A 25,622-nucleotide genomic window follows, 5' to 3' on the forward strand; every position below is an offset into this window, starting at 1 on the left:
ATGCGCAGAGGCCCCGGAGCGCCGGGGGCGGGGCCGGGGCGCGGCGGGGGCGGGGCCGGGCCGGGGGCGGGGCGTCAGGGCGCGGGCGCGGCGCACGCAGCATGGCGTCCAACATCTACTTGTTTCGCCAGCGGATCAGCCGGTTCGGCCAGGTGCGGCCCGGGGAGGCACCGCCCCTTCCCGCCCCTGCCCGCCCCTCGCCTTCCGCGGCCGCCCCTCGGCGTCCCCGCCTGAGCGCCTCGGCCGGCGGCTCAACCGCCCCGCCCCGCCCCGCCCCGCCCCGCCCCGCCCCGCCCGGCGGCGTCCCGGGCCCGCCTCCCAGAGCCCGCGGCGCTCGGCCTTGGTCGCGGCCCGGCTGCTCGGCGTCGTCGGCCCCGTCCTCGTCCGCCCCGCAGCCCTGACTCTGTCTCCCTCCTTCCTCAGAGGATGTCCTCCTTCCAGCTCAACGTCAGCCCGCTCAAGGAGCCGCTGGGCTTCATCAAGGTGCTCGAGTGGGTGAGTGCAGCCCGCGCCCGCGAGGCCTGGCTCCGCGCCCCGCCGCGCCCTCCAGCCCGGGCGGGCCGTGCCCTCGGCGGGGAGGCCGGGGCCCGGGGCGGCGGCGGCGTTGGGAGCGGGAGCCGGAGCCCAGGCCAGGCGGAGGCCGAGGCCGCCCCCGCTCCCCCCTCCCCCCGCCCCCCGCCCCCCCCCCCAGGGCGGAGGCCGCGGCCCGCGCCAGGCCGCCCCCCCGCGCCGAAGCTCACCTCCGGGCGCCGCCGTGGCCGCGGGAGCTCTCGCCCCTCCCCGGCTGCGCGGCCGCCCGCAAGGCGGCAGAGGCGTCCCCGGCGGCCCAACCGAAACCCGGGCCGGCCGCAGTCGCGCTCCGGGGCCGCGCGGCGCCGCCGCCTCCCGGGGGTCTGCCGGGCGCTCCGCTCGCACTTTGCTCCTGAGAGGCCTCCCAGTTAAAAAAAAAAAAAGGGGGGGTAAAAATAGACTGTGGGGCGGGCGAGCGGGACCGGGGGGCGGGGGGGCGGGGGGGCTTTTACAGAACGCGCCTGGCCCGTCCGGTGCTCAGTCGCGGGCCGGGAACCGCCGTCGAGCCTGTTGGGGCCGGCGCCGAGCCGCGTCCGGGACGCTCTGGGTCGGTAACGCCGGAGGAGACTTCTAATTCGACCTTGGCCGCGAGGAGTCCGTGGCTTGGAGGAGCCGGCGGATGCACCAGGCGCGGCGCATTTGCCTCGGATTTCGCGGCCCAGCACATGTTTCAGGGCTGATTTTCTTTTTTTTTTTCCAGGCCGGGATTAACCGGCAGCTGGCATCTGTCCACTGTGCGGGCGCGTTGCTTTTATGGCCGGCAACATTTACATCCGTAGCTCTTTTAACCTTAGGTTTTAGGGAATCAAGTGGCGAAGGGTAAGAACTTCCAATTTCCTGTGTTGAATGACCCCACGGAGAGTGTTGTGGGGTTTTTTGTTTTTAAGTAGCACAGAAACTCGGATTCCCTCCTGGGTACTCAAGCTGGTTTTCGAAAAAAGGTTCCTACCATTCCCCCAAAGTTTTACTTGCCTTCTGAAAACTGAAATAGTGCTGATTTCACACAAACGTCTACTTTAAAGACACCTGCACATATGTTATATGTATTTTACACACACACACACACTTTTAGGGTTCTGTGAACCCAGATTCAAATAAAAAAGAAAAATTGAGTGTGTAAAAATTTGAAATTGCAGGAGGAAAATCATGTTTAGTTAGGCTTATCAAATATAAAGGTTAAGAGAAAGTCTTTTTTTTTTTTTTTTTTTTTAAGATTTTATTTACTTATTCACGAGAGACACAGAGAGAAAGAGGCAAAGACACAGGCAGAGGGAGAAGCAGGCTCCATGCAGGGAGCCCGCCGCGGGACTCGATCCTGGGACTCCAGGATCACGCCCTGGGCTGAATGCAGGCGCTCAACTACTACTGAGAAGTCCCCCAAGGATCCCTAGAGAAAGTCTTGTTGAGGGTTATAATTAAAGTTTTCACTTAATAAATGAGGCAGTTGTTAGGTTTGTGCTTATGTTATTTGTCAGTCTTTTTAAAAAAGAAAACATAGACATGACTTTTTTCCTTAATATTTTAAAACATCAGTGATAGATTTATTAGTGATCACAGGTCTGACGTATTTTGAAAAATACCCTGTTTAAGCTCTTTAAAGAAACACTACTTTCGGTTTGAACAGCGTAGTAGTACACAAGAGAACCTGATAAGTACTTTAATGAAAATATAGGCAAAGTATAGTGGGTGAAAGAGGAGAAGTCAGTTGCTTGGAGGAACTAGGGGGTATTTCACACATGAAAGAACACCTGAAGGAGGAGTACTTGTTCACTTGGGGAGGATGTGGGAGTGGCTCTCCAGGCAAAAGGAAACTTAAGCTCAGTGGTGTGAAAAGTTGAAGCAGCATAGCCTGGTTGAAAACTTAAAAGTAGTTGGCGTTGGTTTAAACTTCTGGGAAGGAGGGTATAGCCTGAGATGATCCTGAAAGGTTTCATAGGGCTAACAGAAGAGCTAGGAGTTTATCCTGTGGAACAATCTTAATCCTGTGGGGTTAACCTTTGATAACCTGGGTCCTTTCTTTAGGAAAACGTGTATTTTCAGGGTACAGGATTTGGAGTTGTTTATCGGGTACTTTCTACTTAAGCCCAGAATTCCTACCATTTGAAGTTGGGACTCATTTAACTGTTTTAAGCAAGTGAATATTATAATTAGGTTTCCTTTTTAGAAATTTTTATTTTGTCAGTAGTGTAGAGGATGGATTAGAAAGGTCATAATTGAAAGAAGGGAGATCTGTTGCCAGAGAAATTGTGAGGGCCTAAAGTTAATTGCAGTGGAAATAGAGGAGATTTGGAAATTAGAATGTATTTGGAGGGTGAAGAGGGGACAGGTTGGTAGTGGTACCTTTGTCCAAGATACATCGCTAAGAATCAGATTTTTGGTTGAAGATCAGTTTTAGATGTATTAATTTTGTGGTCTCTAAGTCATGTAAAGGAGGTATTCTTTAGGCAGTTAGCTATATGGAGTTTAATTTTTAAAAAGGCAAGAATAGGCTGGAGATTCAGCAGATACCTACCTACCAGCAAGAAGGAGAAGAAATAGTTAAGAAGATGCAGAAAATGATTAATAGTTAAGAAGATGGAGAAAAGTAACATCTTGGCATCACTATTAGAATTTCAAGAAATTCAACAATATCAGGAGGTGCAAGAGAGAGATTAAGTAAGTAAAATAGGGACTAAAATGTGAACTAAAATGTGAACCTTGGTTTTGGCGATCCAGAGGCTGTTGGTGGCTTTATTAAAGCAGTGTCAGTAAATTCAGAAACCAGATGGTAATAGGACAGATGGGTGTGTGGTAAGAAAGTGAGAATGGTGAGAGTAAACCACTATTTGACCTTGAAGGTAGGAGGGATTTTGTGGTAACTGAGCTTAAGGACGGGAAAGACTGCATGTGTTTGTGGACTTGAGAGAAGAAATTGTGAATAGAATTGTTGTAGGTTAAAAACAGAGTGAGAGGGGATGAATGATAAAACAAGGTTCTAGAGAAGGGGCCATTGTAAGAATTTTTTTTTTTTTTAAGATTTTATTTATTTATTCATGAGAGACACAGAGAAAGAGAGGCAGAGACACAGGCAGAGGCAGAAGCAGGCTCCATGCAGGGACGTGGGTCTCCAGGATCACACCCCGGGCTGCAGGCGGCGCTAAACCGCTGTGCCACCAGGGCTGCCCCGTTGTAAGAATTTTTAAATCTGTTTTTAATAAATTGTTCAAGTTTCCTAAAGCATTGAGGTGTGGCGGGTTACTTCTAAAAACAGTCAATAAATAAGTTTATAAACAAATCTAAAATCTAGGTGATGGCTGCTTACCATTCATATAACGGAAAAAAGAATTTCCTCAATCAGCTTATCTCTAGCAAGGTTCTAGAATATGTTAGACTAAGATACAATCTGATGATATGTAAATTTCAAGGGATTAGATGCCCAGTAAATAATTAATAACAGAATAAAAATATAATCACTGGAGCAGAAACTTTTGGACTTTGCTTCTAAACTGCAGCCACCATGTTGTGCATGTTGTATTCCTTCTCTTTTTCCTTTTTTTAACGATTTTTATTTATTTATTCATGAGAGACACAGAAAGAGAGAGAGGCAGAGACACAGGCAGAGGGACAAGCAGGCTCCATGCAGGGAGCCCGAAGTGGGACTCGATCCTGGGTCTCCAGGATCAGGCAGTGGCCGAAGGCAGGTGCTAAACTGCCGAGCCACCTGGGCTGCCCTCTTCTTTTTTTTTTTTACTCTACTCCTGGCACCTGGTTACAGTGCTTGGCAGTGACATTGTCTTCCCACTCTTTGTGTAATAAGTACTCAGTAAAGGTTGAGTTTTTGTTACACTTCTATGGGAATAGCAATACTTCGTAGGGCTGTTGGAATGATTGAGTTAATATTTAATTATGTGAATGATTATAATGTACTTGAATAATTCTTAGTAGGTTCTTCAGGACTGAGGTGCTGTGTTTCTAGGAAGACTAGACCCAGACAATGGATAGACTTGAGCCCCATATGACTAACAAACATATCGCCTAGTCCTTCAAGATTACTCAATTCTCTATCACATGTTTTAAACTTTAAAAATGATACATTGTGTGTATTTCACTTGTCTGCAAGTTTTGATAGGCCTTTAGGAGCCTATCAAGGTGACAATATAAAATTTAGGTAGGTGGGATCCCTGGGTGGTGCAGCGGTTTGGCGCCTGCCTTTGGCCCAGGGCGCGATCCTGGAGACCCGGGATCGAGTCCCACGTCGGGCTCCCGGTGCATGGAGCCTGCTTCTCCCTCTGCCTATGTCTCTGCCTCTCTCTCTCTCTCTGTGACTATCATAAATAAATAAATAAATAAATAAATAAATAAATAAATAAATAAATAAATAAATAAATAAATAAATAAATAAATAAATAAATAAAATTTAGGTAGGAATAAATGACCCATGTATACAAGCAGAACATAGAAGTAAAAGTCAAAGATTAATTTCATCAAAGCAGCTTTTTTTTTTTAAGTATTTAAGATTTTTCTGGTAAATTTTAACTTGGTTTTTATATTTAGTTAAATATCTCTAATATTTAGATAAAAGCTTTTCATTGAAGTGATTTTATATTTTTAAAATATTAAACACTGTTTTGGACTTTCTTGCTGCTATCTTGCATGGGGGGGATGCTGAACAAATATTTAGCACTTAAAGAATCTAAGCATATGCTATGGGGAGTATATAAGGAATTACGCACTAAGTTGAACTTTAGAATTATTAACCATCCCTGAATATTTTTGTCTGTCCTGGTCAAATGTATTCTAAGTATTAACATATTTGTTGAATATACATATATGTGCCAGGGCTTTATCTGTATTTTCTCATTTAATCCTCTAGCAACCTGTGAAGGTTGTTATCTCCATGTTAGAGAGATGCGGTAACTTATCCAGTGTCCATCATTATGGTCACTACATCCAGGACTCTTAACACTCTGTTCTTAGTCATTTTGATAACTTACCTTTGCATTTCTAATTGGTCTTTTGATAAATTAATAAATAGATTACCAAAAATTGCAGGCTTAGAAAACAAAAGCCTAATGTATCTCAAGTGATTTTTTTTCCTTGTTTGTTAGGTGCATGTTTATAATAAGATCTTACGAGTTAAAAACGAGTAGGATATTCTTGATTCTTTTATTAAGTTTGAATGTTTTTCTGATTTTATACTTGCAATTAATGAGCAAATGCAAAAGACGACATTTGAGAACATTACTTTGGGGCAGATTATTACCCAAGAAAATTAGTGTGAAAAAAAAAGTAAGAAAATCTTTAATTCTTTGGGTATTGCATATATCAATTTGTTTAAACAACAAACTTTCAAATATACACAATAGTCTATATAAAATACCTCATATTTAGTCATCTCAAGTAACTTATAAAATTTTTGCAAACAGGAGCAATGTTTTATCCTAATTTTGTGGTTCAAAAACAGCACAGAAGAGCACCCTAGAAAATTCAAATTGTATTGCACAATGTGAGGGACGGGGCATATATAGACTGATGGTTTTCATCCATTTGCTTAATTTTTACATTTTTAGGCTATCAGTCTGTAGGAGATCTTTTTAGGAAACTTAGCTTTCTCTCAGCCTTGCTATTTGCATATGCTCCCCCCTCGACCCCCACAATGAAGACGGAAAAGGATTTCAAATAGCATTTTATGCCCACGAGGACCCTCCGGACTTGAAGCTTGTTAATAGATTTACAGACTCACCCCTTGGCCTTTTTTCTCTGTTTCTTCTACTTGATTCTTGATTATTTACCTTGAACACTCTTACGGTAGATCTGATGTCATTTTCATAGATAACATATATATTAAGTGCTTTGAGAACACACAGACATATATACACACTCATCCCACACATAAATAGCAATCTCTGATAAAATATAAAAGAGGAAATTAAGATAACAGCAGTATCTTAATAACAGTGGTTCTCAAACACGTTGGTCTCAGAACCCCTTTATGCTCTTAAATATTGAGGACCTCAAAGAGCTCTTGTTTATGTGGGTTGTATCAATTAATATTTGCCACATCAGAAATTTAAGCAGAAGCTTTTAAGGGAATACTTATTTATTTTAAAACCATAATTATTCACTTAAAAGCTTGAATTGCACCAATGCAACAAATGCTACCAGTTTTCCTTTAAGTAAAAGGCTCACTTCATTCATTTTTGAGAAAAATATCTGCCAGATATCCATGTCTGAGTAACTGGGTTTTGTTTTTTGGGGGGGCTTTTTTGTCTATTACTAATTCATTCAAGTAAAAATGGTGTTTCATGAAAAAAAGAAATAGTTCAGCATATAACTCAGTTATTTTAGATGCTTTCCCTGGAGACAGCCATTGTGTGCGGTTAAAGTATTTGCACATCCTGTTTCTTCATCATGCAGAATATTAAGAAGACTCAAGGGTCAGGATTTAATAAAAATCATAATTTTCACTGCTTCAACGAAGACATTCTTAAGTAAAACTGGCTTTTTTTTAACAGAGTGCATGGCAGTGAAATAACTTTGATGCTATTGCTTATTCTAACTAAAGCCCAATAGTTTCACCCACAAATGCTTTTGCTCAAATAGTGCAAATGTCAACACAGTGTAAAAGGCTAATAATGTCTTAGTAATATGAAAATATTTTTGACCTCTTGGACCTTCTGAAGAGTCTTGGGTACTCCCAACACACCACAGACCACATGTGAAGAATTGCGTTCTAATACAGTAAATTGGAGACCAGAAATGAAACAGAAAATATGGGTGGAAGAGGGACTGTTCATGATCTGGGAAATAAATCTGGAAAAAAGCTTCGACCTATGGTCTGGATTTATGACTAAGTAGAGCCAAGTACTTAAACAAGTGGAAAGAGATAGTATAGCCTTCTAAGACCTGAATCAGCCTACCTTTTAGCTTGAGATCTGAATTTGTGAACATTTGAATATTCTCATATGTTGGTAGTTTGGGCATACCATCATAAGATGTGGTATTTGCAGCCAGGTAGAAGTGACTGTAAAAGTACTCAACGGGTATAGAAAAAGGGGAAAAAAACTCAATTTGATTGAGCCTACATCAGATATCCTAAGACACTTGAAAAAAAACTCATTTTCACTTAAAAGGTCAAAATCAGTGGCACAAATACACTTAAGGACAGCCAGCCAGATCAACAATCAAGATATGTATTTACTTCAAAAACATAAAAGTATGACAGTCTGAAATGATTTAAAATAAATATATTTAAGTTCCTCAGAGATTTCTAGTTCCATATTCAATAGCTTGACAATCATTTAAGGATAAAGGCGGCATAAAGATGCTTTCAATAGGGGTATCTGGCTGGCTCAGTAGAGTATGCAACTCTTGATCTTTGGTGGTGTGAGTTCAAGCCCCACATTGGACATAGAGATTACTTTGAAATAAAATTTTAAAAAAAGATATCTTCAATGTAGAATAGTTAAAGAGTTATCAAAAAAAACTTCTGTTTACTTCAGCAGGAACTCAAGTTTACTTTGTATGATCCAGATTCTTAGGGGTTATGGAACCAGTACTAGCAGGCTGACAAGCAGAGGGAGATCATAGAAGAATGAAATGGAAGCCTTTTGTAACAGACTTCACTGCCCAGTACATAGCGGGAATAAAGTGAAATAGCATCAGTAACAAAACGTTTTTTAAAATGAATGTCTTTAGTAAACGCGTAAGGACTTTAACTCATAAAAATCAGTACCTTGGGGGACGCCTGGGTGGCTCAGCGGTTGAGCATCTGCCTTTGACTCAGAATGTGATCCCGGAATCGAGTCCCACATCAGGCTTCCTGCATGGAGCCTGCTTCTCCCTCTGCCTGTGTCTCTGCTTCTCTCTGTGTGTGTCTCTCATGAATAAGTAAATAAAATCTTTAAAAAAAAAAAATCAGTACCTTGACTCTAGACATCTAATCTTACTGATTATAAAGGCAGACATGCCGTGATAGTTCATTTTCAGCACTGATTCTTTGATTTAGTAAAACAGCATGCATTTGATTTTGCGTATAAATACTCATACACAGTATACTTTTTTTAAAAAAAGGTTTTATTTATTGTGGGATCCCTGAGTGGCTGCTTCTCCCTCTGCCTGTGTCTCTGCCTCTATGTGTCTCTCATGAATAAATAAATCGTTTTTGTTTTTTTTTGTTTTTTTTGAAGATGGGAGAAGCAGGCTCCATGCAGGGAGCCCAATATGGGACTGCAGTCCGATGTGGAACTCAATCCTGGGACTCCAGGACCACGCCCTGAGCCATCCAGGGATCCCACAATATACTTTTAAGTCTATTTCTTTTTCTTTTAGATCTATTTTCTGTTAGATTTCAGTTAGATCATTTTCTAGGCTAAACCTTGGGCAGAAAGTAGATGACATCAGATTAATGATGAAACCAAATAGCAATCAGGACACTGCAACTAGAAACTTGTAAAAGACACCCAAATATACATGAATACTAGTGTTCCCAATAGAAGCATCAGTGAGCTGAGCAGGCTCTAAAAATAGGATCAAGGACTGTGACTCTGGCTATAGGCTAAATAACTCACTGAAAATATCAGGGATCTCCAAACTTTTTATCATGAATCCCTATCAGTAGAAAATTTTATGCATAGTCCCAGTATGTAGCCATAACTTAGATGGATATTTTACTAGGTCAGTATCTTTTTTTTTTTAAGTGGGTTTAACTAAGGACTTGAACTCATGACCCTGAGATCAAGACCTGAGCTGAGGTCAGGAGTCAAATGCTTAACTGACTGAGCTGCCCAGGCATCCCTCAGTGTCAGTATGTTACAGCATTATTACATGATTGGGGTAAATTTCATTCATATTTTTAAATCCTAAATTCAAATGCTCATCTGATTTTATATATATATATGCCATCATCTTGTGATCTGATTAAGTAAAATCTGTTTTTCCTTGGAATGTGGCTAATGAATATAGCTCATAAAGGGGGTTAATGCTTCTATTTTCTCTTTCGGACATGAGTTTTTGTATTATTAGTCTATAGTTTCCGTGAAGACATTTTTAAGCCATTGGTCTGTTTTGCAAAGGTTGGATTCATTAAAACTAGAAAACTTATTCATTCCATCAACTCACTTAGCCAGGCATACTCACATTGCAGTACGTGAACAGAATAAAAATAGGTGAAGGTATCCCTGTCCTTGCATGTTATGAAACTCCTCTTACCTTCGGGATACCCAGCATACTGTACTGGCATGTGACAAGGACCTACAGATCCAGCATGGGTTTCAGTGATCTATTGATTTCAGTAAAGCTTTCATTCCTTCTTTGAGTCTAAAAATAAATATAAATAGTTCAAATATTTACTTCTCATATACCAGTTAACTGGGTATTGCAGTTTATTTTGGAGAATAGTGTAGAGAACCAAGTAGAGACGTTAACTCCAAAATTACAAAATTAATGAGGGATCTGCCATGTGTCTAGCATCTTTGGCAACTTGAGGTTGTCATTATGAAATATGGAACCTTCTGACCTCAAGAGAAGCTTACTGTCCATCTTGTCCTAGATTCTTACAAGCTCTTCTACAGATAGAAGTTCATGTTAGCAGTTTTAGCCATTCTTCATGGAATAGAGAGGAATGGGAAAATGAATTTCATAAGTGGTAAGGCAATATAAATCATACCAGTACTCGTTGTTTAGACTAGGAATACAAACTGAAGTGCACATAGGAACCACCCTCATAAAGTAAGTGAGTGAAACAAGCTGTTTGGAAGAAAAACAAGAGTATAAGCTCATTGATTGCTGGTAACTAACATGCATCCTGAGTATTGTTGAGACAGCCGAGAATGGCAACAGTCTGGAAAAAGCACATGCCCTGTCTTATGTGTCATCTGTCATTCAGTTCCACATGGTTGTTGCTTTATGGGAATATGGGCCTGATGCTGCCATATTTTTAGTTTCTCCACAGCAAGGAAAAGCAGGAAATCCAATTTTTTATGTGCAGTATGCTGGTATTAAAAGACAAACAACAAACTCCTGTTTTTTATGAATTCTGGGAAGATCACACAAATATTATCTGGAGGCCAGGTTTCACCATGGGCTGCCAATATAGAATTTTGAATGTAAATCAAAATAGCAGTAGAATATAGGGAGAAGTAAGATAGTTGGATAATTTACCTTCAGGTTGTTTTGTATTTCATGTAGTGAAATGTGTGTATCTTGTCCCTTTTATCCCATGAGATAAAGACCAGAATTGCAAACATGACGTTTATTTATACTTATAACAAAAAGGTAGCTTTGAAATGATGGTTATATAAGACTTGAAATATGATTTTATTTGTAGATTATTGGAGATTGGGGTTTTTTTTTCTTTAAGCAGTTATTTAATGAGCATTTACTATGTGCCAGACCTTCTGCTGGTCTGTGCCAGACCTGAAAATCCTGAGTAAGACCAAGTGCAGACATGACAGTCTGCCAAGGGACAGGGAAAGGCATTAGGCTTAAGAGCAATGAGCTTTAGTACAGTATGCCATTTATTTACTAATTTTTGTATTTAGTTAGAAACTAGTTTTTATTTTTGTTTTGGGTTTTGTTTTTAAATAAGGCAAGACACAAGAAAAATGGCTATAGTAGAGTTAATGAACCCAAGTCTGTGGCCGCCCAGGGGACAGAATAGTCCTACCATAAGAAGCTGCGTAGGGCCTTTAAGATGAGCTTGTCAGAGAACAGCTTTGGAGTGGGACAGTTCCCTGACAGAAGACACAAATACACTGAAACCATAAATACATGATAAGTTTCAGGGGGCAGTAGTATTACAGAGTGACAGTCGTACAGTATCTGGCAGGAAGTACAGTGCATATAAATCTAGAAGGATAAGATTGAGGGTACATCAGCCATGCCTGTTAGGCCAAGTTAAGAAGTTTGGGCTTTTGTCTTTTTGTAAATTTAGTTCTGGAAAGTCATTGAGGAAATCCCTTTAAACAAGGGAGTAACATGACCAGATCTTCATTTCAGGTCAGTGTGACATCACTGTAAAGCACCTGTCCAACAGAAACAGAATGCAAACTACAAATGCAAGCCACATAATAATTTTAAGTGTTTACTGGCCACACTAAAAAGGTGAATAGAAACAGGTGAAATTAATTTTAATAATGTATTTTATTTATAAATCCAAATATTGTTTCAACAAGTAATCAGTATAAACGATTTATTATCAATGAGATATTTTACATTTTGTGTACTACATCTTTGTAATTCATTGTCTAATTTACAGTTAAAGCTATCTTAATTTAGGCAAGCCATTTTTTATTTTAGACAGCAGGCACAGGGATGGTGGTAGAGGTTGCAGAGGGAGAGGGAGAGAATCCCAAGTAGACTCCCCAGTGAGCACTGAGCACAGAACCCTGGAACCCTACACAGGATTCAGTCTCACAACCCTGAGTTCATGACCTGAGCCAAAATCAAGAGTCTGAAACATAAAACTTAAACCACTGAGCCTCCCAGGAATCCCTAACCAAAGGTTTTAAAAGAATGACATCAGGAACGCCTGGTGGCTTAGTAATTGAGGTCTGCCTTTGGCTCAGGTCATGATCTGGGGTCCCTAGGATGGTGTCCCCACAGCCTGTTCTCCCTCTGCCTATGTCTCTGCCTCTCTATTTGTATCTCTCATGAATAAATAAATAAAATCTTCTAAAAAAAAAATGACAGGCAAAATGCCAAAGAATGAAAGCTTAGGCAACTTTTTTTCCCCCACTCAGCGTTAGGTTTCTAGGATTCATTTATTGACGTGGGCAGTTGTAGTTCATATATCTTTATTACTATTAAACTTCCCATTGTAAGTGTACACTATCCATTTTCCTGGTGCTCCCACTTTTTCTGTGTTTTGATACTATAAACCATGTCACTGAACATGCTTATGCATGTTCTGTAGTACACATGGGTAAGAATTGCTCTTAGATCTATGTACTAGGAGATATTAATCCTTTGTGACATTATTGCAAATATTTTCACCTAGTTTGTAGATTGTTTTATATTCAAAAGCTGACTTTTCATTTCAAAAGTTCTTTTTCTGTAGTTGAATTTAACAATCTTTTATGGTTAGTATGTTTGATTTTTAATCTTAAGAATTTTTTCCTTTATGGACACAGATTCCTTTTATCGTCGTAAAAATTTTTAAAGACTCATATTTTACATTTGTCTTTAGCCTATCTGGACCATTTATTGAAGTCCTTTTTTTGTATTTGTTATTATTGCTACATAATAAATTACCCCAAACTTAGCACATAAAAAAGCAGACATTTCTTATTTCAGCTAATATGGGTCAGAAATCTGGGAGACGCTTAGCCTGGAGGAGTTTCAGCCCAGAGTCTCTCAGTTCGCAGTGAAGCTGTTGACTGGAATGGAGTCATCTCTAGTGCCCAGCTTACTCACATGGCCATTGGGAAGCCTCAGATGATACACTTCCAGGCTCACTCATGTGGTTGCTGATAGTCTGTGGTTCCTCATCACAAGAGTATCTCTATAAGTTGCCTAAGTCTCCTCTCAACCTGGCAGCTGGCTTCCCCCTTAGCCAGTGATTCAAGAGAGAAAAGAAGACAAATTGTAGTCTCTTTATCACCTAGTCTCAGAAAGAATGTTCAACTCATTCTATCATATTCAATTTACTAGAAGCAAGTTACTATGTCCAGTCCACACTTAAAGGGAAGAAAATTAATCTTTCCTCTTGAGGGGAGGAGTATCAGAGTTTGTGGACATATCTTTAAAACCACCACACTTCTTTCCTTGGTGATCTACAAGGCCAGCTTTGTTAGATGGAATTTATCTAGTCACACACAGGTCTCTTTCGGACTCCTCATTGTTCCGTTGGTTAAATTTGAGTATCCGGTTTTCTTTTTCTAACCCTAAATGGATATGTGCCCAGTTTTCTGGCCTTGTGTTTTCATTCTTTATTCATGAACATTTATAGGTAGAGAGTATCCATTCTCTTTAACTGAAGATTCCAAACTATGTACTGCATATCATCTCAGACTCTTCATACCTGTAACCAGATTCCTTCTATCTCTTTACAGGAAAAAAAAAATCTCTTGATAGTAATTATCCTGGTTATGGCCTGATTCAAGGCCCAATATTAATCCATGAGAGGCATTATATCAGTGTTTAACAGTATGGGCTTTGATACCAGACCTGCACTGAATTTTATCTATTCGGTAGATGAATGACCTTGAGCAAAACAAAGCCTCCCTGCCTTTGAGTTTATATTCTTTTTTTTTTTAAGATTTTATTTATTCATGAAAGACACACACACACACACACACACACACACACACACACACAGGCAGAGACACAGGCAGAGGGAGAAGCAGGCTCCATGCAGGGAGCCCGATGTGGGACTTGATCCCGGGTCTCCAGGATCAGGTCCTGGGCTGAAGGTGGCGCTAAACCGCTGAGCCACCCAGGCTGCCTTGAGTTTATATTCTAGTGAAAAATGGACAAATACTTAAATATTAACAGGTAGTGATAAATACAATGGTGGAAAAATAGAGCAGCATGAATAAAGGAAGAAGGTACTGTGGATTGGAGCATTATTATTTGATATAGTATGGTTAGGAAAGGCCTCTCTGATAAAGTCCTTCTGCATTAAAATTCTCTACCACTGAGCTATACCCCCATGATTAAGTACTTTTGGAACAGGGAGCGGTGAAGTAGGAAGTGAACCATGTATTCCAGGCAGAGAGAGTAGCCAGTGCTAAGCTCTGAGAAGTTTACCTACCTTCTTATCTTCAAGGAATAGCAAGGAGACTTTTATGCAAAGAGATTCGACAAGGGGAAAAGTAGCAATGTGTAAGCAGAATTATTAAAGGAAGAAAGGATCTTGTAGACCATTATATGAACTTTGATTTTTATTCAGGGAGAACTCAGAAGCCACTGGGGAATTTTGAGTGGAGGATATAATGTTTTCTGCCTCGTATTTTTAAAATATCACCCTGGTTGATATATTGACAGTAGACTGAAGGAGGGACAAGGACAGGAGCAGCATTATTTAGAAGGCTTTTAGAGTATAATTCAAATGAGGTCGTTCAGCTCAGGATGTTGTGATGGTGATGATCAGATTCAAAATATGCTTTTTAAATAAAGCTATCAGAATTTGCTGAAGGATTAAGCTTTTGGCTACTACACCATATTTGGGGGTTTTTTGTTTTGTAGAAAATTTAGAAGTTACAAATAGAAAAAGAAATTATTTTCTGTTTAGAGATGACTACTGTTAAAATTTTGATATATAATGTTTTTGTAGTGTGTATAATATCCATAGGTGTAGACACATGCACAATGTATGTAAGTAAACTCTACCCCCAACATAGGGCTCGAACTCACAACCCAGAGATCAAGAGTCACATGCTCTACCAACTGAGCCAGCTAGACCTCATAAACAAACTATATGTAACAAATATTTTTCAGTGTCATTAAATATTGCCCAACATTTCAATGACTGTATAATATTCTATCCTGTGAATGAATTAGTTTTTTTTATTCCATATCAACATTTAGGATGCTTAGGATTTAATGCATATATAGCATTTAACGGAACATTGCATTCTTTTAGGCATATGCACGATCAGGAAGACAAATTTCCAAGTACTCAAGAACTGAAATACTGAAATATTCAAAAATGAGGTCCTACAGACTCATGAAATAGCATCTCCTCTTTGCTTATCCGTCTCGGCTTAACAGTTACCTCCAAATCACCCCTTTTGATTTTGATACTAATAAATAAGACTTTGTCTGAATTTCATACTAATATTTGGTAGGCACACTGGAGTATGACCAGAAGAATTGTTATATGAGCTGGTAACTATCTTTTGTATTATACTTAGGGGAAAAGAAAATCATTTATTGACCATTGAAAATGAATTTTTTAAGTATTTATCACCATCTACATTTATTTTGTAATTAAGAATTTCTAGAATGTTAATGAGCCAGATTTTAGTAATATATTTAGGCTTTAATGACTCATGTTTTGAATACAGTAATGCTTCTTCCCCATTTTTTGGTCTCATTTTGTATAGATTGCTTCTATCTTTGCTTTTGCCACCTGTGGAGGTTTTAAGGGCAAAACAGAAATTCAAGTGACTTGCCCTCCTTCACTTACTGAAAATAAAACAATTACAGCTGCTTTTGCTTATCCATTCAGGTAAGAGATTTATTTGTTTGTTTTGTGGTTAAAAACTTTTTACTTTTGTACTGACTCGATAACATTTCCAGCAATTTATTATCCTGGGGGGTAGAAAATTTTAAATTGCACACATGCTCATTTTTAAGTGCTAATCATTGCTTCTCAAACTGGTACATGGACCAGTGCCTGTCTGCAAACTGTGTTCCTGGCCTGTAATGAATTAATAAGTAAAGAAAATGAGAATAAGCATTTAGAAACTTTTTATTCTGTCATCCCACGGTGGATTGAAAATTTAAACTCAAAACAGAGACTGCTCCATTACCTTAGCTTGAGAAGCCATGATGTAGAAGCAAACATAGCTTAAGAAAATTGAAATTTCGCATGTATTATTTACAATTACTAAATAATAGCATTCCTGTATAGTTTTAAGACATATATTTATATAAAGTGAGGAGTTTCTGTGTTTATTTTCTTACTCAAACTAAAATGAGTATTTTGTGATTTCTGTTTAACTTCAGTGTTGATCGAATGTCCTGTGTTTAAGCCATGGTATAAATCATCTTACACTTAATGCTTACATGACCTCTCTAGGACTCGAAATTTCTCTACAATGAGTTGGAAATACTACCTTTTAAGATTGTTTTGATGATTAAATAACACCTTACGCTAAAAATATGTCAGATAGCAGGGCTTTGGTTATGAATCCTTGCCTGTCCATTTGCTAGCCCTTCTCTTATAAAGTTCCTAATGAGGAGCTTTTATGACATATTTAGTGATAGATCCTTTTGAATTTATAGATAAGGAAATTTAAAAACAATCTAAAGTTAGCAGCTAATTAATCTAGGGTTAAAATGTGAAATCATAATTGGCTCTCCTGGTGCTAGTCACACATACTCTGGCTCCTAGAATGGAATAGAATGTCTCAAATTGCAAACTATTTTGTATCAGCTCTCTTAATCTGCTGAATTTTTATGGCAGGAAAATAGTATCAGGGTGTGAAAGTGTTTAATGCAGTCTATATTCAGTCTATCATAAACCAATTAATTACGGGGCATAATTTATAATTTATGTACATTTCTTAAGAAATTTTTAATTTAAATATTTGAATTTTCCCCCAAAGGAAAATGTCTGTAATATATTTTGGGAGTTTTTTTTTTTTTTTTGAAATGTCATTTCAGTATTCTACTTATGGATTTCTGTCCCTATTGGGAAAGTCCAAGTAATTCACAAATTTATTTGAGCTTTTTTTTTAACAGGTTGAATGAAGCATCATTTCTAGCACATCCAGATGTAAATGTGTGTGATGTAAATTGGAAAAACTATGTCCTTATCGGAGATTACTCTTCTTCCGCACAATTCTATGTCACATTTGCAGTCTTTGTCTTCCTGTACTGCATCGCTGCTCTTTTGCTCTATGTTGGTTATACGAGCCTGTATCGGGATAGTCGAAAACTTCCCATGATTGTAAGTAAACTATTTTTATACAAAAATCATTTGTATAAAGATATTATATTTGGAGTTAAATACAGATTTTCTTACACTGGAAATGAAAGTTCTTGGCATGAATCAGTTCAACATATTTTGATCTGTTTACCGTGAAGTTGAGCTTTCTCTCATTGTCACGTTGAACCTGATTCTTTGAGCCTATTTTCAACACTTTCTGTGTACTCTAGGGAATACAGAAGTCTGTTTGTTTCTAAGTCTTATTTTAACCTGGAAAGATCTCAAATATATAGAGCATATTAGGTTGCAAGTAGAGAAAGTAAGTAGAAATTAATGCCTTTGATTTGAGGAATTGCTGACCATACTAGTAGTCTCATGATGGTGTTCCTACTTCTTATCTTTCTTCTCTTTTCTCAAAGGCCCCCTTTATTGCCTCTACAATGTTTTATTGAGCTTAATAGTCAATATCGGAAATCAGCAAACTATGGCCCACAAACCAAATCTGACTCACTGCCATTTTTTTTAACGAAGTTTTCTTTATAGCACAGCCATACCCGAACATTTCCATACTATTACTGCTTTCATGTTACAGTGGCAGAGTTAATTAAGTAGTTGTAAGAGAGAGCAAACATATGTATTGTCTGGCCCATTTCAGGAAAAGTTTGCTGACTTCCTGGTCTGTATTCCTAAATTCCTTAAATTAAAATCTGACCCAGTTAATTCTGTAAAAATTAGAGAATTTGCACTAATGGTATTCATGAGCTAATTTTGAATCTTGGAGATGGCAACAAAGGATTTGGATTTGAAGTCCTAACACCTTCCTTGGCTTCAGAGTCTTCTGAGCTAGAAATAAAAATAATCTCTGAGATTTAGGTAGTAAAATCTCTCCTCTGGATTATTGGTGCAAATGCAGAGATAAGCCGTGGTTTTAATCCAGAGGTCCACAACAAAAGAATAACTACAAAGTCAGTATTAGTGTTATTGACTTGAAGGGAGAAGAGAGGTGCTTTGAGATACTGGTCATTTATATCTTGAGAAAACACTCCTCAGTTAATTACTTGTGAAGTTAAAGCGAAGGCTATTTGAGTATGAAGAAATTATTAAATAAGATAACAGTTTATTGTTTATTTTTAATTTTTGCTGCCTGGATCATAAGAATGCAAATGGTAAGTAGAGAATAAAACAGTCTGTTACAATTCTTATTTATTTCGTTTCTTATATCTGAGAAGAGATTCTTAAAGCTGACATTTTCATAAAATATTTTCTTGGACATCTTTCAGAAAGATATCAACTGTTTAAATTTGCAGTGTTTAATCAAGAGAAATTACATATTAAGAATATGTAACTTCTGGAGACTTTCCAAGACTTACTTAAAAAGGAACTGTGGGAGTGCCTGCGGCTCAGTCAGCTAAGCATCCAACTCTTTTTTTTTCTTTTTCAAAGATTTTACTTATTTATTCATGAGAGACACAGAGAGGCAGAGACACAGGCAGGAGAAGCAGGCTCCCTGAGAAGAGCCTGATGTGAGACTCTATCCCAGGACCCTGGGATCATACCCTGAGCAAAGGCAAATGTTCAGCCACTGAGCCACCCAGGTGTCCCTAAGCATCCAACTTTTGATCTGAGCTCAGGTCTTGATCTCAGGGTCATGAGTCCAAGCCCTGTGTTGGAGGGGAGTTCAAGCCCCCCATGGAGCATACGGGGGGGGGGGGACCTATGGTAATCATATAGATACTATATTTTGTTAAAGGACTTTATAATCTAAATACTAGACGAAGACATTTCTTGCCATTTTGTCATTAATCCCAACAAACTTTTTTAAGTTAACTCTAGCAGTGAACCTTTTTTGTTTAGTGCACTTTTACAAATCACACTTTCTAAGGCAGCATCCAAGTCTATTTTTGTAGAGAGTTTCTCTATTAAAACTATAAAACTGTAACTAGGTGCATCATTCAGAAAGTCAAAAGACAGTTTCCATCTCAGAGTGATCAATTGATGGTCATAGAGAGATAATCTAGAACTAGCCCTTTAAATGTTTTTTTGTTGTTATTGATATAATATATAAAGGATGCTTCGTGTCTAAAAATTCAAGCTTCTAAATTAAATTTTGAATTCTTCTTTTAATTTAACCATATAAATGTAAAAAAAATTTCTTGAGATAGCCAAGTTTAAAATCTAGCCAAATATGACATTGATTTTTTTTTTTTTAAGTACTCTTTGTTAATGAGGACATGCCTTTTTGGCAATGTACTCAGTTCTCTACTAAGATATTTCTAAGAGCATTTCAATTGTGGTATTTAAAATCAACTTCGATTTTTAAGCGAACGTAGCAATATTTTTTTGGTGTTAAATAGCAGGAGCTTAAGGGCCATATGGAAAATCAGAAATAACAAAAGAACAAGACTAAACAAAGATAAAGTATCACAAATCCTAAATATCTGCTGTGAAACAGATCCCAACTTATGAGTGGGACCAAGGCTGCTAGGATGCCGCAAGCAGCTATGGTTGTGCGTTGCAGAACTGCATCCTAAAAACACAGTCCTCTCGGTAGGAGAGAGATGATCTTCAGAGGCTCTCATTGCCCCCACCTCCCCTCACCCTAAGGTTACTTTGTGCATCATTTTCAGAAAAGTTACCTGCTTTTGAAATACAAGAATGTCATGCCAGCAGCAAAGTAGACTTAAGGAACATAATCAGAAAAACATCAGTGTGCTTTTTAATTAGGAATCTGGAAGGAAGAAACCTCGAAATTAAAAGGATTTGACATAGATTGGTCAAAGCTACGAACTTTAACCCAGAGAGAACTTAAGGTGTGATAACCTTGTACTATTTATCAGTTCTCCGAAAGGCATTGTGTTTCTAGCAAGTGATGAGAAAATGTCTACCCTCAACAAAAGTACAGTTGAGTGTGGAAGCAGAAAGAAGAATACTCCCACGCCACAAAAATTTCCTGTCCTTTTTTCTTTGATTTACATTTAAAAAATGTAAATTTTTAAAATTTAAAAATTTTTAAAATTTAAAAAAAATTTAAAAAATTTTTTTATTTACATTTTTTTAAAAGAAGACCAGGAGCAGTGAAAAGCTCAAATGCAAAATGCAAACTTTGTAAAATTAGTCACTGTTTTTGGTTCTCAAATCACAAGGCATTTATTCATTGTCATCTTGACCTGGTGAGCAAGCTATATATAGTACAGCTTCTATATGTCATAAGTGATTCCTGGTGTTTGGTCTAAATAAATGATTAAAAAGTAATTTAAAAACAATCAGATTGATTTGGTGGGAGGAGGGAACACTGATAAGCTCCAAAACCTATCTGTGAGCCTGCAGAGATTTTTGCTGCAGATGTGTAAGAAATCGTAGCTTTGAGTGTACCTGAATGCTGAGAATATATAATATTAAAAGATACAAATTTTACATTATTCCCACTTTGGTGGTTAATTTAAAGGAAAACCAAACAAGGTGGGACTTAACACTTTATATCATATGAATGCATTCTTCAAAAAGTCTTACTTAGATTTTTGTAACCAATACTGGTTAACAAAATTTTAGTTCCCCAGCAGAATAGATTGAGTAAAGAGAATACATTTTTTTCTTTCATCATCTTACTCAGTAAGAAACTTAATCCAGAATATTTAAAACTTTAGTCCTATTCTTGGAAATGTAATAAGTAGCAAAGACTAGAATAGAAAACTACTAGTCAGAAGATGCCTTGAGAGATTATTATTTTTTTATCCGCAATATAATGAGTATTCTTAAAATTTAGGGTCATGAATTTTAAGAGAAGCAACTCATCCTGGATGCATGCTTTTTACCATTTCATTATCCAGATCATTGGCAACCAGATTTTTTTTTTAAGTTTTTTATTTTAGTTCCAATCATGGGGGATTAAACTGAAATTACAGTTTTGCCAGAATAGTAGGAGAGAGCAAGAGAAGGTAAGGGAGTTGAGTGTGTGCAAGGGGTTGTAATAAAGGACTTTAGAATAGAAATTAAGGAGGAAATGAAATCATGAGTGAGGTAGAGAGGAAGAATGTGATAAAATCAGATTGTATGTCTCAATGGGGTCATAGGAGTTTTGAAGTTGGGGTGCCCAGAGGAGAGGGAGCTGGAAAGAGAAGTGATCTTGGGAAAGTTGGGAGCGGGGTGGGGGGGGGTGAAACTGGGATGATGAGGGAATATAGTTATTGGTGATAACAGGGAGTGAGGTGTAATCCTGGAATGGATGGTTGTGGTGAGGGCTACATGAAACTGATTCCTAGTGTCAAAATCTTAGAGTCCAAAGTAGATGATTAAGTCTTGTTCACTGCCGAAACTCCGGCACTGTGCTAGTAAACAACGTGTACAATGCTGAGTGTGGCTTTTCTTACAAGGTATGTCACGTAGGCCATTTCTCAATACCACAGAGTTCAGTGAGATCTCAGTTCCTCCATCATGAATTTGAAATGTAGTAGTTTTAAATTAACTCTTCATTATTAACTCATACTTATTTTTGCTTTAGGACTTTGTTGTTACTCTTGTTGCTGCTTTTCTGTGGTTGGTGAGCACTTCAGCCTGGGCTAAAGCTCTTACAGATATTAAAATAGCTACTGGTCATAGTATTGTCAAGGAACTTCAGCCTTGTAATCATCAAGGAGTGATGTGTTATTTTGGCTCCGTGACTAGTATGGGATCCCTAAATGTATCTGTGGTATGTATGCAGTATTTATAAATATTTTATCACTTAGAAAAACTTTACTAGTGATAGACGAAAGCAATAGTTTTTAATAAATTTCTGAATGAATATATTGTTTTCATTTTTACTAAGCTATCAGAAGCCTAGCTACCAGATAGCCTTTACCTTTATAAGAGTGAAGAAAAATGTCAGAAAAATTATTACTTGTTAACAGGTTTGGACAAGATCGTGATTGATTCTTTCTTCTCATTAAAATTGACTAGGCAAGACTTTCAGCTGAAAGGCACTAATAGTAGTCACTAACATTTGTAAAGACTATGTGTCAGGCATTGTGCTAAGGGCATTACATTACACTCATCTTGTTTAACTTACCCAGTAACCCTAAAAGGAATGTGGGAGGTAGTAGTATTACCTTCATCTTTACAGCTGGGAAAAAAATGTAGCTTGTGCTTTAATTTGCTCAAAGTAACACAGCTAGTAACTTGACAAGCCAAGGTGTGGGCTAGATATGACTTAAGGCCCATTCTCTAGTTTGATGGGCTTTGGGTCTTTGAAAGTAGTACTTTTATGGTTTCTTAAATGATCTAAAAAGAATTGGTATATATAAATTTAAATTATAGTTAGTCTGTTTTACCAAAGTACAGGTAAGCGTATTACTAAATACATTATTAATATACTGTATTATGTTTAAGGAAGTCTTCTGTCTTTTCAAGAAAATATTTTTCTGGGGGATGAGGTCAGTACTGCCTTGTAAAGCAGTTTGGCCAAATTTTTCTGTTACAGCTTTGTGATTTAAAAGTCTTTTTGTAAAATAAATAAATAGTTAAGTAAGTAAGCCTTTTTGTGCATTTATGTTGACCACAATCAGAGATGGACAATTTCAGAAATGTTTTTGTATGCAAATATTCAAAAAATGTAAAGCATTTGGTCTTCAGTAATATGCTACTCTCAAGCTCTTTATCCCAGTCTTAAATCATAAGCCACAATTGTTCTTATATTTGGAGGAAAAAAAATGATACAAGGGTAGCTTCAGTTTATTCATCTCTGAGACTTTGATCTTGTCAGATTTGTGACTGGAAGACTAATTTCTTTTATGTTGACTAATGTAGAATGTGATGTAAAGTTCTTTGTGTGACCCCCATTCTCTTCTGCCTGTAGCTGTTGGAGTAGGAGAGATAAATAGTAGTGGAGAAAGAAGGGAAACAGGAAAGGATAACCAGGGACAGTCTATAACCATTAAGATGGAGGCAAGTGAAAGCCCCCAGAGAAGGAAGCATGGATTCCTGTTCCTCTTCACCTGAAAACAATAAAGTCTAATTACAAAGTAATAGGATTTTACTTATTTAATCCCATCTTTTTGGTAATGTTGAGATGGCAAAGATTAAGATTTCTTTTAGTCATTTTATATGTTATATATGTAGAGATTTTAGCTTTATTTCATTGGTAATAAGTTATTATATATACAGATTTAGCATTGACATGGAAAGTCTTCTTTTTTTATTCTACTTTATAGGTAGTTTAAATTTTATTTATTTTTTTTTAATTTTTTTTAATTTATTTATTTATGATAGTCACAGAGAGAGAGAGAGAGAGAGGCAGAGACATAGGCAGAGGGAGAAGCAGGCTCCATGCATCGGGAGCCCGATATGGGATTCGATCCCGGGTCTCCAGGATCGCGCCCTGAGCCAAAGGCAGGCGCCAAACCGCTGCGCCACCCAGGGATCCCGGTAGTTTAAATTTTAAATGAAATAATGGTTTACTGCCTAGATAAGTTAATTTAAAGGAAAACGAAGATGGGTATAAATTTTTAAGTAGATTAGATTTTCATGTTTACTTTTCTCTTCCTTAGATCTTTGGCTTTCTGAATATGATACTTTGGGGAGGAAATGCATGGTTTGTGTACAAGGAGACCAGTTTACACAGTCCATCAAATACTTCTGCTTCCCACGGCCAAGGAGGTATTCCACCTCCTTCTGGAATATAATTATAAAGGGAGAAATACACTGTATGAAATATGTGACTATTCTGTGACCTGTTGCCAACATCTTGAGAAGCATTATTTGTTTCTAATAAAAGTAATGGCTTTTTCAATAAATTGGTGGGTTTAAAATTTTGCTGCTTTTTTATATAAAGCCTGTGCCTTTCCTAGAAATTTAAGATGTAAATGTATTCTCACATGTAAATTTGAAAATTCAGGGGTCTATTATGAGATGATACACATTTTTAAATGACTGGTTATTTCTTTACTAAGTTGTTTGCCTTCCAAAGTGTTTACACCTGAAGCCTTAACATATATCTTCACTCAGAAAAGAGTTACATTTTCATATAATAATAGGAAGAAAATCTCTATTTGGAATATACACTACTGTAAGTTTGTACAGATCATATACCTAAGACCTGTCTTTGTTTAAGAAAGCCTTGATTACATAAATCATATTTAGGAAAACATATTTAGTTCAGAATTTGTATCTGAACATTGTTTATATGTTATGAAAAAATTTTAATTGCAAAGACTGGTTGTATGTTTTATTTCTGTTTTTCTAAGTGATCTACAGTACTTAATAGGTGTGCTAAAATTGTTTTGGGAACGGGGTTTGGAAATTTCTAATAGATGTATAGTTAATATAGTGATTCTGTCGCATGAGGTGTAAGCTTCCATTATGCTGGTTGTTTAACAGACTTGCTGTATAAGTAGAAAGAACTTGGTTCAACTAGATATTTTGATATGTACGGGCATTACTCTTAGTGGTATTTGTTTGTTGTCCTTTGTTGCTCATCCTATGTAAGTGCAGGCTGAGACCTAGTCTCCTTCCTTGCAAGTGGAATAAAATAAGCCACCTGTTTTTGCAAACCCTTTCATAGGGTTAAAAAAATTAAGATTGCCTTTTACTTTGGAAACATTTAACATTTAGATTCAATGAAGTTGCTATTTTGAGTGTAGTACTGATATTGTGAAAATAAATGGAATTTGGATTTCATGTTTCTTGATGTTCATTCTTATTTCACAAAATGGATGACTAAGGAATTATGCATCATAAACAGGAATTTAAGTGAGCTGTATTATGGGTGCACTGTCTTTACACACACTTTTGGGTATATTCTGAATACAGGGATTACTCATATTTTGCTTCCTAATCTTTTTGTTGTACAGGGCCAGATTTCTTGTTCTTACCACGTGATTGTTTATATGTGAAGCACATCTTGCTGTTGCCTTATTTTTTGTTGCTTTTGTTCATGACAAGAATTGTCAATATGAGAATGTATATCTTTTATGCAACAAACTTAATAAAGAAGTTAAAAGAAAGAGTCCACTGATTGTTATATTACAAAGAAACCTTCATCTTAAAGGCAGAAGCAATGCAAAATGGAATTGATTTCCAAAGTAGGAAATAGAATATCCTAATAGTTTTTTAAATGTTCCTCAAGAAATAAAAGAGACAAAAAATGCTTTGGAGACCCTGGTTCTATCCTTCTTTCTTTCAGTCTTGTTTTTAAAATACTTATTTGTAAAATTCAGGTTAAGCTTTCCTGATAAACTTTTCTCACTGACTGCCCGGTAGGCAGCAAAGTCTTGTTTTTGAGTGAATTCTCTGGAACCAAACTGCCTGAATTTGAATCTTGCCTTCACCATGTGCTAGCTATTAACTTTAGGCAGATTACTTACCCTCTGTGTGCTCCAATTTGCTTATCTGAAAGAAAAATGAGAATAAGTACTGACCTCAAAAAGTGTTTTTGAGGATGAGTTAAGTTAGTAAATGTAAGGTCCTTAGAACAATATTCAGCAGTAAGTACTTTATAAATGTT

At 37.8% G+C, this 25,622-nt stretch overlaps 1 protein-coding gene and 1 long non-coding RNA gene across 2 annotated transcripts in view; one reads left to right on the top strand and one right to left on the bottom strand.

Annotated features, from left to right (window-relative positions):
- The window catches only part of LOC129494376 (uncharacterized), a 153,546-nt gene extending 152,631 nt beyond the window's left edge, over positions 1 to 915 (bottom strand). The window contains exon 1 of the long non-coding RNA XR_008661332.1: positions 741 to 915. This is a non-coding gene — a long non-coding RNA (uncharacterized LOC129494376). The remainder of the gene's footprint in view (positions 1 to 740) is intronic.
- On the top strand, positions 303 to 25,124 carry SYPL1 (synaptophysin like 1). The gene is made up of 5 exons (XM_055301254.1): positions 303 to 495; positions 15,597 to 15,721; positions 16,960 to 17,167; positions 21,645 to 21,833; positions 23,668 to 25,124. The coding sequence occupies exons 1-5, from the start codon at positions 427 to 429 to the stop codon at positions 23,800 to 23,802; spliced, it is 726 nt and encodes a 241-aa protein (XP_055157229.1). The 5' UTR covers positions 303 to 426; the 3' UTR covers positions 23,803 to 25,124.
- Positions 25,125 to 25,622: the final 498 nt, after the last annotated feature.

The sequence above is a fragment of the Nyctereutes procyonoides genome, unplaced genomic scaffold (genome assembly GCF_905146905.1).
Source record: "Nyctereutes procyonoides isolate TBG_1078 unplaced genomic scaffold, NYPRO_anot_genome, whole genome shotgun sequence".
NCBI lineage: Eukaryota > Metazoa > Chordata > Mammalia > Carnivora > Canidae > Nyctereutes > Nyctereutes procyonoides.

Coding starts and splice junctions, on each gene's coding strand:
- SYPL1 (XM_055301254.1), top strand. CDS start 427: ATGTCCTCCTTCCAGCTCAACGTCAGCCCGCTCAAGGAGCCGCTGGGC. Junction 15,722..16,959: donor GCTTTTGCTTATCCATTCAG/GTAAGAGATTTA, acceptor TTTTTTTAACAG/GTTGAATGAAGCATCATTTC. Junction 21,834..23,667: donor GATCCCTAAATGTATCTGTG/GTATGTATGCAG, acceptor TCTCTTCCTTAG/ATCTTTGGCTTTCTGAATAT.